Source organism: Physeter macrocephalus, chromosome 18 (genome assembly GCF_002837175.3).
Source record: "Physeter macrocephalus isolate SW-GA chromosome 18, ASM283717v5, whole genome shotgun sequence".
NCBI classification, from domain to species: domain Eukaryota; kingdom Metazoa; phylum Chordata; class Mammalia; order Artiodactyla; family Physeteridae; genus Physeter; species Physeter macrocephalus.
This window is the reverse complement of record NC_041231.1, coordinates 95037558-95050556: the sequence shown is the minus strand read 5'-3', so window position 1 is coordinate 95050556 and position 12999 is coordinate 95037558. Positions and strand designations below refer to the sequence as shown.

The 12999-nt window shown below is 41.7% G+C and overlaps 1 protein-coding gene and 1 non-coding gene across 2 annotated transcripts in view; one reads left to right on the top strand and one right to left on the bottom strand.

The window, feature by feature from the left end:
* KIF13A (kinesin family member 13A) overlaps window positions 1–12999 on the bottom strand; it is a 227081-nt gene that overhangs the window by 10412 nt on the left and 203670 nt on the right. Inside the window, 11 exon segments of the mRNA XM_055079543.1 lie at window positions 1273–1377; window positions 1893–2044; window positions 3758–3863; window positions 4970–5017; window positions 6798–6871; window positions 7841–7997; window positions 8147–8239; window positions 8927–9103; window positions 9642–9766; window positions 11135–11190; window positions 12014–12140. Coding sequence (XP_054935518.1) covers window positions 1273–1377; window positions 1893–2044; window positions 3758–3863; window positions 4970–5017; window positions 6798–6871; window positions 7841–7997; window positions 8147–8239; window positions 8927–9103; window positions 9642–9766; window positions 11135–11190; window positions 12014–12140 — 1220 coding nt within the window.
* Window positions 10155–10351, top strand: LOC112064391 (U2 spliceosomal RNA). Its single transcript, XR_002891503.1, has one exon. It is a non-coding gene; the product is annotated as a U2 spliceosomal RNA (small nuclear RNA).

Below are 12999 nucleotides of genomic sequence, written 5' to 3'. Positions count from 1 at the left end.
TTCTCCAGCAGGGAGGGGCGGGGGGGGGCACTTTGGGCTAGAAGGACAGGGAGGACACAGAGACAATGGCGGGGGGAGGGACAGAGGGGAGGGGGGAAATGATGCCTTTCCTTCTTTCCTCAATGGACCGGAAGAGTGAGAAGGTCATTTCTTAAGATCCCCTAGTGCTCCAAGCATGCAGGAGCCTGGCCTGCTACATGTCCGGGTCAAGTTCTGGTCAGCTTCACACAGTGTGCGTTTGCAGCATATTCTAGAACCTAGGGGTTAAAAGACCTCATGCTGATGACCCTTTGGAATGAGTCTGACATGGTGCAGCTGGGAAAAGAAAGGGCCCACACTCTACCCAGAGAGCAGACCGCATGCAGATGTGAACATCAAGCAGCCCGCTCCAGCTCCAAGCTGCATCCAAAGCCTAGGAAACCACAGGAGAGTGAAAGCTGAGATACAGAATTAGAGAATTCTTTCCAGGCATGAGAATATACACTTGCATTTTTATTTATTTATTTTTATTTTTATTTTTTTACACTTGCATTTTTAAACTGAGGTATCGCTTATGATCCCAAGTGCCTGGTACATAGTGTTTTAAAAACTATTTCTCCAATTTGAAATGTGAAAACCAAGTGCCAGGGAATGAGGTTTTTCAGGTAGAGTTTCAACCTACCAGTGGTGAAATACAGGTAAGCCCTCCTGAAAGCAGGACTGACACCAAGGGAGTTGGAATCTGTTTTGCCAGCAAATTAAAAGAGGCTACCTGAGAGGTACAGATGATGAGGACGGGCACTGATGGACGGTGGAGAGGCTACAAACTACAGGATAATCTTGACAATAGCATCAGGCAACACACAAAAAAGCTCTCAAACACCCACAGCTAAACGAAAGAATACTTACTCCAAGTAAGTGCCATTCCTCTAGGTAGATTAACTTCAGAATCTGGGCAGTACGCACAGGTTCATTAGAAAGATTCAGTGTTAGTTAAAGTGATCTCTGTGTTATGCTTTTTAAAGATGAGAATCATTAAAAGTGGCTTTTTCCTTTTTCTAAGCAAATTTATACTAAGCAAAATAATAATAAGTAAACAAACAGAAGGAACACTTAGAAAAATCACAGGTCACGGCCACATCCATGCAAAATTTCATTACCGGTGATCACATGTTTTAAAAAAAAAGCCAAGACTCAATACAGATCTTAATTTCTTCTAAAGTCTTTGGATGACTGTGAAAGGGCCTTAAACCCACCACCAGGCAATATGACAGAAATGGTTCCAGGACTTACAATCTTCTTCCCACGTTTGCTATTGTGTTCTACAGGCATGCTGCTGCCATTGCTTCCCGAGGGCACAATGCAGCCAGGGTTACGTGCCTGAGGTGGAGACATGCTCTGCAAAGGTTAAGACACACAGATGCATCACACACAGAAGACAACGACGGCCGACATACACGTTAAGTACGTGCACGTTAGAAAAGCAATGCAAACACTTGTATTATGTGTGAGTAGGGCAGCCAACAACTGTGCAGGCTTGAGTTAAACTACTGATGAAATCTGGCAAGACTACACAAATTCTATGGCAAATAGCATAACCAAATTTATCAAATCAAAAAAAACGCCTTTCATATTTTCAAAACACCTAGGGGACATCTCTTTCTCACTTGAAATACATACTCTGGAAAAAGCCATAAACACAAAGAAAACAACAGCAGTAACAACAAACAAAACACTCTACCATGACCCTGTGTGCTTGAGAAAGAGATATTTACTCCAGAACAGGAACCATGGAGTGATAACCCATACATGTCAACATGTGGCATCTGAATTTGTTAATGCAAAGCGTTCCTTCTCTACAGGCATAACGCGTCCATTCTATTGTACGTGGTACAGACAAGTCAAGCATTTACCTCCTGGCTTAGAAGAGGCCTTGCTTCAAGCGCCATCCTTTTCTTATGCTCTTCTTTTACAGGCATTAGGGGCTTGAAAAACTTTGGCGGCTGAGGTGAGAATGCTTTAAAAGGGCTGACTGTTAAGGCATGAGGATTCTCTGACGTACAACCTGGGGAAGACAAAAGGCATGGGTTTACGGGCACAGAGCACTTTAACCAACACACAGAAAGCGAGGCAGTGACCAAGCCAGAGGAACATCTGGCGTAACAAAGAGATTAGTATGTGAATACAGTTGACCCTGGAACATCTCAGGTTTGAACTGCGTGGGTCCACTCATATGCTGTTCATGCTATGCTTTCTGAATGAAATGCTCTCTCTGCTTTTCCTTTTTTTCAGTAAATATACAGTCGGCACTCCACAGTCTCGGGTTGTTTTGGTACACGCAGGGGCTCCTGGAACCAGTCCCCCGTGGATACTCAGAGATGACTGTATTTGGCTGAGCATTAAAACGGAGGTAGGCAAAAATGCAGACACATCTACAAAGTTATAAAGAGTCATCAAAGGGCTGGACAGCAGCAGAGAAATCAGAAACCAAATTTTCTACCTTCTTTTCCAGATCCAGCTTAAGCATCACTTAACAGACCAATTTCAACTCACGCTGATTTTCTTTTTTTTTAAACTTTATTTATTTGTTTGTTTGTTTATTTATGGCTGCGTTGGGTCTTTGTTGCTGCACGTGGGCTTTCTGCAGTTGCGGCGAGCGGGGGCTTCTCTTGTTGCAGAGCACGGGCTCTAGGCGCGCGGGCTTCAGTAGTTGTGGCACGTGGGCTCAGTAGTTGTGGCTCACGGGCTCTAGAGCACAGGCTCAGTAGTTGTGGCGCGTGGGCTTAGCTGCTCCGTGGCATGTGGTATCTTCCCGGACCAGGGCTCGAACCCGTGTCCCCTGCACTGGCAGGCAGATTCCCAACCACTGCGCCACCAGGGAAGCCCCCATGCTGATTTTCTATCTCTCTGAATTCTCAGAGCCCTTATAATCTATACGTGCATTTTGGCATTTTATCATTTCCTAACTTATTATTTTCTATGTACATGTCCGCAGTTGGATTATAAGATCTCGGCATCTGTCACTGCATATAGCAAGGACAGGTTCAATACATACTCAACGAGTGAGCACTGTGTAAGTCTTCTTGCAAGGCACTTTTCCCTCAAGCCACCCTGCTCCATATGACTAAAGAAGGACAGTTCTTCTTTCTTGCTTTTACTCATTTCTTACCTTTTTGGGCTTCTCTTTCTCCTTCTATATTTTCTCCTCAATTCACTGGTACAATGGCACACAGTAGGTAAAATATAAGGGATAAGTAAGGTAACAGAGCCGATTTACATATCCTAAGAATGCTGTTCCCTTCAGGGCATTGGGAGATTATATATTATATTTATGTAATATGTCATCAATCAAATTCATTTCTGGTATCAGTTTTGAAATTTCCTTAGGGACCAGAGACACGTTCTCCTAAAATATACTTTGATTCCAGCACAAATGACGGAGGTGGATATTCTTTTGGTGAAGAATGAAATCTAACCATAATGTAATAAGATATGTGTGTCTCAAAACTGACTTCAAAATCAGGAAATGATACATGAAATGTGATTTGAAAATTACAAGTGTTGCACAAAAAGCCTAATTGGATGATATAATGGATACAAAGCAAAAAAAAAAAGTGAACAGGATATGTTCTATTCAAGAAGACAGTTTTGGATCATCTAGCAAACTAGAATTTCAGCTTCCTACCATATTACATGTCATCTATAAAAAAATTTCCCCCCATGCCTTTCCTAAGAAATTATAATAAAGATATAACACAGAAAAAAATCTCACCACTACCTTCTTTACTCCTTCGAGGTGAATCCCTGGGCAAAGTTCCATAACACGATACATCCTGGTAACTGGGGCTGTAGTCAGACATGTCTAACTGGTTCTCTGGCCAACCCTACAAGGTAGAAACATGGGTTAACTGTAATTAAGTCCCTCTAAAATGAGAAATGGGGACTTCCCTGGTGGTCCAGTGGTTAAGACTCTGCACTCTCAATGCAGGGGACACAGGTTCGACGCCTGGTCAGGGAACTAAGATCCCACGAGCCACGCAGTGCGCCAAAAAAAAAAAAAGAGAGAGAGAGAGAGAGAGAGAGAGAGAGAGAGAGAGAGAGAGAGAGAAATGAAGCCTGATTTGAGGAGTTTTTTCTATTTTTTAATGGCAGTATGTGCTCTTCTTTATTTATTTTTATTATTAAACAGATCTAACATGTAGAAAAGTACTGAACAATATGACAAGTGTTATCATACCCAAGGTATACCTGGAGTGAATAAATAATTTAAAGACCAAACAACAACACTTTTGAGAGTAAAACAGTTCCATTGATATTTTTCCTGGGTAGTAGGCATAAGCTTGAACTTCCCCAGGCAAACTTGGTGGTACGATTACTCTACATATACTTGAGATTTAAAAGTTCCAAGCTGGCATAAGATATTGGTATAGTAAAGGGAGAAACCTCCTCTTTTATACCATATAAACTTAGTTAATCCTACTTCAACTTCTCAGGAGATGTCTATCTCCAAGGACTAGATTTTAAACTTCTTGAAGACATAATCTGTGTTTATACTTTTTGAATCATCTACTGTCCCTAGAATAGTAATTTACATACAATATATGTTAAAGAAATATTTGAATACGATAATGCTGTAAAATGTCCTTAATTTCAAGTTCCTAATTTTCCGCATTTGAAATAATTTTGATTTTGCTATGGTGGATGTAATACCCTCTTAAGTCATTTAGAGTTAGACTCATAAACACACAGATATTTATTCAATTATGTGTCGTATGATCTTGATATGGAAAGTATCATGCTAAGTAACAATGTAACACTCAGAGTGCATAGCAATTTCACATCAAGTATTTGAACTTGGAAATGGACATGTAGAGACAATGATCTGCAGCAGGTTAAGGTGGGAAGTCCAGAGATTTTAAAAACACCAATATATCCTAACTTTCCAGACTTAGATTCTACTAATAACCTGGCCATGCCCACGGGTACACACCTTATCATCATCGTCAAAGCCAGAAAGGTCTGGTCGACTAGAAGACACCTGTAAGGGATGAATGGCTTTATCAATGTGGTTTATATATTTAACATAACCAACTAAATAAAATATCACACATACAGTTGAAGGCTGTATGACCTTCTCCTTCCCTCTTTCTTTCTTCGAATATTTATTATTTCCTTATTTATTTGAATTTATTATAATTCTGCTCTAATATTTATCATTACCCTCTTTAAAAATATTCTGATTTTCTTTTTCTAACTTAAAATATTTTTATCCATAAATATTTCTTTATGAATCTCTAAAAGATAGGAAATTCCTACTCCCTTTTTAAAACCATAATACCATTATCACATCTTAAAAAAATTAAGTGATTCCTAAATAGCATCAGATATCCCATTAGTGGTCAAATGTCTATAAACATTATCACAGTTAATTTTGAACCAGGATCAAGATAGTTAATATACTGCAGCTGGATGATATATCTTGTAAGTCTTTTTTAATTTATGAGTTTTCCCTTTTCTCTAGATCATTTTTTTCCTGTAACGTTTCCCACGGTCTGGATTTTGTTAAATGAATCCCTGTGGTATCATTTAACATTTTCCTCTGTCCCCTGTAAATATTAGTAGTTAGATCTACAGTCTTGACCACACTTAAGTTCAATTTTTTGGGGGGGTAGAATACTTCATAGGTGGTCTTTCCTTACTTTTAAAGATATATGTTTTCCTCATTATTTTTAATATAATTAATATTTTAATAACATTTATAATATAAGATCTATAAATTTCCTAACAATAGCTCTAGCTCTTTCATTTTCTCTACCATCTAGTATTCTGCAGTATAAATGGAATAATAGGAAACTTAGGGCTAAGGATTTCCCTCTAAGTACCACTTTAACTGCATCCCTCAACTATTGATATACATACCATTTTTTATTATCATTCAGTTCTAAATACATCCTAATTTCCATTATGATCTCTTCTTTGACGCCTAAATTAATTAGAAGACTTTTTTCAATTTACAACTATATGAGTCTCCTGTTATCAATTTTAAGAACTGAACTGTGGTCCGAAGAAGTAATCTGCATGCAAGTGATGATAGGGATTTGCTTTTCGGACTACTGTAAGACAACTTTCATAAATGTTTACTGTGTTTTTAATCATTATCTGACAATTCTTGAGAATGGGAAGGCAAATAACAGTTTTCCTTGAGAGGATCTGACTTTCTCTCTGCTGCTCCTGGAAAGAGGCTACTTTGCAGTGGTCCGCGTACTGCTCTGTCCTTTCCTCCCATGACAACGCTCCCCTCCACTGGACGTAGTTTCTGTCAATTGGATTTCCTCGATGGAATGGTTGAGGAAGGTAATCAAAATAAAGACCAGGCACTATGGAAGGGTCTCTACGGAGGAGTCTGGTGCCCTATCACACTGATGGGCAGCACAGTAAGATCCATCGGGGCAGCTAGAACGGGGAATGTAAACAGACTCAAGAACAGCACTCAGCAGCTCTGGCAGCAGGATTTCTACCTGACTCCACCATCCTTAAACCAACTACATTCCATTTACATCTCAAAAAACTTCTTTCAAGGACATAACTTTATGGAGAGAAATTTGCAAGATTCACTAAAAGCTCAGGCACGTTACATGTAACGGCTCTCTGGTAAGCTTCGCTAGAAAAGAGGAGCAGGCTTGGCACCTTGGGATGCCCACACTGGTGCCGAATATTCTATCCCCACCTGTAAACCCCGACCGGAGGTCCCCTGACTTGCTGCACCCCAAACCCTGAGATGCGTCACGCGGGCGGCAGCCCCTCGCGGGTGAGCTCACATTATGAACATTTGGTGTGCTGAGGCTTCGCCGCAGGTGCCGAGCTTTGGTGGAAAGCGCTTCTTTGACTGTGACTGCCTGCAAATTTGAAAAGGACATTTATTTTTCTTCCTCTGATGACAAAAGTAATATACGTTTATTGTGGAGGATTTAGAAAGTATAGAAATAAAGATCATTTCAATCCTACACTCCCTCTCCCCCCATATTTACAAAACTGTAATCATATTGTATCCAATTTTTTAAAATTTTTGCTTAATTTATCAAAGACATTCCTCGTAAATAAAACCAGGAAAACTGCAGAACTAAAGACATTTATGTTGTGGATTTTTATATAGGTGGGCAGAGAAAACATGGATGAAATACCACTAACTATATATCTCACTTGGGAAATTACATTACAATCAACTTTTATGCTGCTTGTGTTTCACTCATGCAGCAGTTTAGGTGGGACTAAAGGAAGATTGTTCTGACAAACGCCAATCTTAGTCCTCTTGTTGTTCAAAGCACACTTTCCATAACTTCGGCTACTGCCTCGATTGAATGACATCTCCCGTGCAGTTCCACTACCTAGTGGATTATTTTCACCTGAATATCCTGCTTTTGCCACAGAAGTTAATCTGGGTCCAAAAGTTAGGGAGAGAATATGTGGTTAAGCACGTGGGCTTCGGAGACAAGCTTTCTGGGTTTACATCCAACTTTGTACCCCTTCTTAGCTGGGTCACCTTGGGCAGGTTGTCTAACTTCTGTCAGCCTCAATTTTCTCATTTACAAATGGGAATTATGACGGTATTTACCTTGCAGGGTTATCTTGAAGATTAAATGAAATAATGTATCAATACTACTTAGGCGGTATTCAATAAAAGGTAGTCATTTGAATTTGTGTTACTATTTTGTCAGAGTAACTATTTTGCCTAATGAGAGGTTTACTCAAGTTTTTCTTCTCTGATAGATTGAGAGAGAAGGTGTTTGGGAAATACATTCATCTTTGTCCATTTGGGATGAAGGCTAGTGATCTCACCCTCTGGTCCAGATGCTGCAGTTACTTGCCTGCCGGAGCCGTTCCAGGCTCAGGATGTTCTCCACCTGCAGCACGCCTCGCGTATACTTCTCGATGTACGTCTCCCCGTCTGCTGTGCCTTCGTTCTCACTCCTTGCTGCCAGGAGAGCCAGAGTCTCCCGGTCCTCAATCTCCTCTGTTGCCTAACGAGACAAGAAGGCAATTAGAATACTTTTACCTGAACATTTTTCTCAAAACTGTGGTGAGAAAATGATTTAATAAAAGTTTTGAGATTTAACGCATTCTCCAATACTCACATTTTGATATTTTTAAAAAGTAATACATACTTTACCTTTGGTATGTTGGATACTATTTCATAGGTTACACCACAGGAATAAAATATATTCTTCAGTGATATTCTCCTCTTTAAACTCTGGGTGAAACTCTGGTAGAAAAGGAAAGCTCAATTAAGCGATGTGGAAAATATAAGTTATTTAGTATTTTACAAATTGTAAAAGCATCATCAATTACTATGTTTTTGATATACACACAACACTTAGTAAAACAGAAAAAAACTGAATGGAAAAATCCTTGTCTCCAATCCTGAAGGACAATAACATACAGCTGTTATTTAGGGATTAGACTGCAGAATTTGCAGCCCATCCAGGGTTTTTCTGTGGTTGCTCCTTTTTCCCACTTGCCGTCTTTCTACTTGATCTATCCTGGCACAGTCAGAAGTCAACTCAGAGGATCAGTTTTGCTGACAGTACCTCTGAGATGAGATCTGGGGAAGCATTAGGATAGAGATGTATTTGGAGCCTGCCTTTGTCCTGGTTTTGTCACTAACCCTCTTGGACCAGGCGCTTAACCTTTTTCAAACAATAAAACGTCAACTCCACTGCCTCCTAAGATTATGGGCCTCAAATCGGTCAAGGTGGAAAAGTCCTTTGGTGGATGACATTTACCTCTGCTATCCTCATACCCTGTTATCTTGGATAAATGAGAATCAGATTATAACCTGGTAGCGATTTGCACAGCCACTGTATTAACACCCCAAAACACTACTTTGTGATAGAGAGAAGGAAAAAACTGTGCTCACGTAGGAAACGGCACAATCAGGCCCCGTTACTACCTGTTTGTTGTAAATATTGGCTGCAATCCGTTTTCGTAATACCAGCTCCATAGCAGCCGGGTGGCTGAGCTGGACTGTGGTCTTCACTATCAGGTAAATCCGTTCATTTTGTGGGGTGACCCTATTCAAGTGGACGGAATCATGCACCGAGGAGTCCCAGGAGGCTGTGGCTGAAACCTAGGGATGGGGGAAGGATGGGGAGGTGGAAACAAGACAACTCAGGTGTAGCAGTTTTACATCATGCACTAGAAAGAAAATAAATGCAATGCTACATTGAATCATAGATGTTTTTCCTGGCCTTCAAAAAATATATATTTAATTATTTAATTATTATTTATTTATTTCGCTGCGAGGGGTCTTAGTTGCAGCTTGCGGGATCTTTAGTTGCAGCATGCGGGATCTTTAGTTGTGGCACACGGGCTTCTTAGTTGCGGCATGCATGTGGGATCTAGTTCCCCAACCAGGTATCGAACCCAGGCCCCTTGCATTGGGAGCATGGAGTAACCCAGGCCCCTTGCATTGGGAGCATGGAGTCTTACCCATTGGACCACCAGCTAAGTCCCTCCTTGCCTTTCTGACACCACACACATTCTATTTTTTAAAATTCCCAGTCCTCTTCCCCAAAGCCCAGACCACAGCAGTTTAATGGGCAGAGAGGCCCACAGGCATGTGCATTAATCTGAAGCCCTTTAAGAGATTCTTAAAGGTCAGTTACCTCCTCATCACTGTGCTTTATGATGGGCAGGTAGAAAAACTGGCTGCCATGCTCCTTGGGGAGGATGGAGTTCACGCCCGATGCATGGGGGCCCACAAGCTGCTCATTGGCACTGAGGTCATCCGCTGACCAAGTCCAGGGCACAGAAGCAAAAGTGGGGGAAACAGATTTTTTAAGCAAGCATCCAAAATTTTTAAATATGCTTTTTACAGATGAAGTTTACATGTAATGCAATTTTATTTAGTTTTTCATTCTTGCAGTTGAAACAGCAACTCCACTAACTACAACAGCTTCTATCCTTTACAGAAACAACTCCAGGAGCCAAAAAGATGCCTTTGTGACTCTCCTATAAATGGACTGAATATATTCTATATGTAGCCCCGGAAGCAAATATTTTCACCGCATAAACACACCTTAGAATTTTGCTGCTTTCTGTCAATTCCTCCTATAACGTAGTGTTACGTTTGTGGTCCTACTTACATAACTTACACTAAATTAGAGATTTGAGTGGTTATCGCTTCTCGGCCTTTTGGCTAAGATCAAGTGTAGAGATGTGGGTGGTTAAATTATCAATTTAGAAACAAAGTTCTGAGCACTTGGGAGAAATGTGAAGACCATCTTTTTCCAATGCCCCACCCAGTGTAGGATTCACCCTTCACAAATCTCTGTATATAGTCATCCAGTCTTTGCTTGTATAATGGGGAACCTCCAATAACGGGGAACTCACCACTTCATGAGGCAACAGTCTATTTCTAGGCTTTAAAAAAAACTGTTCATATGAAGAGCCAGAGCCAACCTCCTGTGTCTTCCATTCATCCATTACTGGTCTTCCCTCCAGAAGATAGGTTTTCAGGCTGTGCTTTGAGGACCCCAAGGGCCCTGCAGAAAGGCCTGCCCGAGCCCGCCTATCCCCAAACTCAGCAACTCTGCTTTCGTATTCCACACATGGGGTTCCATTCACAAGTTCATATTGAAAATGGATTTTACTGCTAAAACACATTGAAAACCCTTGTTCTGTATTCGCCCAGGTTCAGTCTAATTTCTACAGTAAAGGACAACCCTTCATGCAGGGTTACAGATGACCGTGTTCTAGAAACAAAACAAACGGGGGTGGGGTGGGGAGCAAAGGGCACCAGTCAGAAATGCAGATTCCTGGGCACCTGCAATGCATAAAGATTCAGATCTCTAAGGGTGATGACCTTCTCAGGTAATTTCCATGTCCATTACTGTTTCAGAGCAATAACTGCTCTCATGCCTTGGTATGCAGTTCTCAATGTCTCAAGTGCTGTCTTTTTAAGAATAAATTTCCACATCTGTCTTCTAGTGATTCGACATGTCATGGCTTTATATATTTGGTTGGAGTAAAAATGTCACCTAAATATGGCATGTGCGTGATTAGGCAAGTGATTTAAGGGTCAAAATACTGTGGGTCTGATTAGATTACAAACCTAACTCAATGTGATAAGCCTTGGAAAAGTCAGGTTCAAACTTACCATTCAAATCAAGGAAGAGAACAGGTATGTGGGTTTCCATTCCAGGTGGTGGGATCCTAAATTTAATAACAATATTTAATCATAACAAAATATGTGTTTTACATCTTGTTAAATAACCAAACACGACAGAGGCATGACAGCAGAAGAGAACCACTGTGGAGTCAGATACAGGCTCTACAAATGAGATATTTTCACAGATCTTGTCACCCTTCTTAATACAAATCAGGGGAATTATGTGACTTATATAAAGAACTACAGTCATATGAATTACATGTAATTAATTGAAACACAGATTATTTGAAGCCTTTCTGAGAATAATTCTAGTGAGGGGAAGAAGGGAAGTGGCTATGGTTAGAGGAGGAAGAGGGGACAGGATCGATTTGCCTCCAGAGCCCAGGATCCCATCCTGTTTCTTCTGGGCATTAGGACTGACTGATCAATCCACTGACTGACTGATCACTGTGGATGTAGTGCTTAAGTGCTGACTCTCTGTTGAGTCAAAATAAACAGGCAGGAGGGCAAATAAGAAGACATATTTTCTGCCCCTTTCAAGTATGCTCTGGAAACACCCTTCTTTCGACCCAAGATACGAGACTGTCTGGAGAGCAGGTAATCATGTCCAAGGTGCTCACGCCAAGGGCTGGAGGACTGTCTATCTGACTCCTGGCCAGTGATAAGGGCTCGCTGGCTTCCTGTGAGTGGAAGATGGTTGCAGTGGGCAAGAAGAAGAGGGAGGGGAACACTTGGGCTGGGTGGCCCTTCCCTGGACAGCTCACGGTACTTAACATTTTCTGTGACAATCCTGGCAGGTCACTCGCATGACCCGCCACAGACCAGGGCGCCGTCGTCAGGCCTGCCCAGAAGGAAGGGCGGACTCACCAGTCGGCAGGCGCCCCGGGGATCCCGCTGCCAGGCGCAGGCACCAGCACGGCATTCCTCTCCTCCGTCAGCCCCACCCACTGCTCCACCAGACGGGCTTCCCGCTCCACATCGTCCTCCGTCTTCTCTGCGGGACAAAACGAGGGCACGAGCGCCAAGAGGGAGAAAGGACAGTTTCTAAATTTAAATCTATTCGCACTCAGTGGTACCCACAAGTGCCTTAAACATCCACGGTGTCCCAAATAGGGAACTGAGGCTTTGAAGTTTAAGACGGAGCACCCAGACAAGCTCAGAGGGGCTAGGACACTAGCCTAACAGATCATAAACCCAGGAAGAGTGGAAAGAGCGTTGGAACAGGGATTAGAAGACTTGGGTTATTTTACTAGTTCTGTACTTTTGGAAGGTCATTCAACAGATGAGTCTTAGCTTCCTAATTTGTCAAATAGGGTTAATACAAGTCATGTCTACTTCACGCACCTGTCAGAAGGATCAAGTGCAATAATGGATGTGACACTGCTTTATAAAACCACACATCATTTCATAAGGATAGAGAATTAAAAAACACCATATATTGCACTCTACAAAACTAACTTGTTTTCCTTCATGCTCGTTATGAAAGGGATTTTATTTGATCTATTTTGCAATCCTCTTAGCCTAGATCAACTCTGGAGTTACCTGGGGATAGGCAAAGTGAGTTTTCATTAGCAGGTTGAGCACGCGCGCGCGCGCGCGCGCACACACACACACACACACACACACACACACACACACACACACACACACACACACACACACACACACACACACACTGAGGCCAAGAGCAGAACGAGGAGGCAAGATGTTTTACTGGGGGAGGACTTTTGCCGACTTCCGCATGACGTGGATTCACATTCAGAACATGTCCTTTGGTGGAGAACCAACCACACCGAGTGAATCGTTCACTCAGGATGAGAAACCGGGTTTTTTTGTTTGTTTGTTTTTAACTC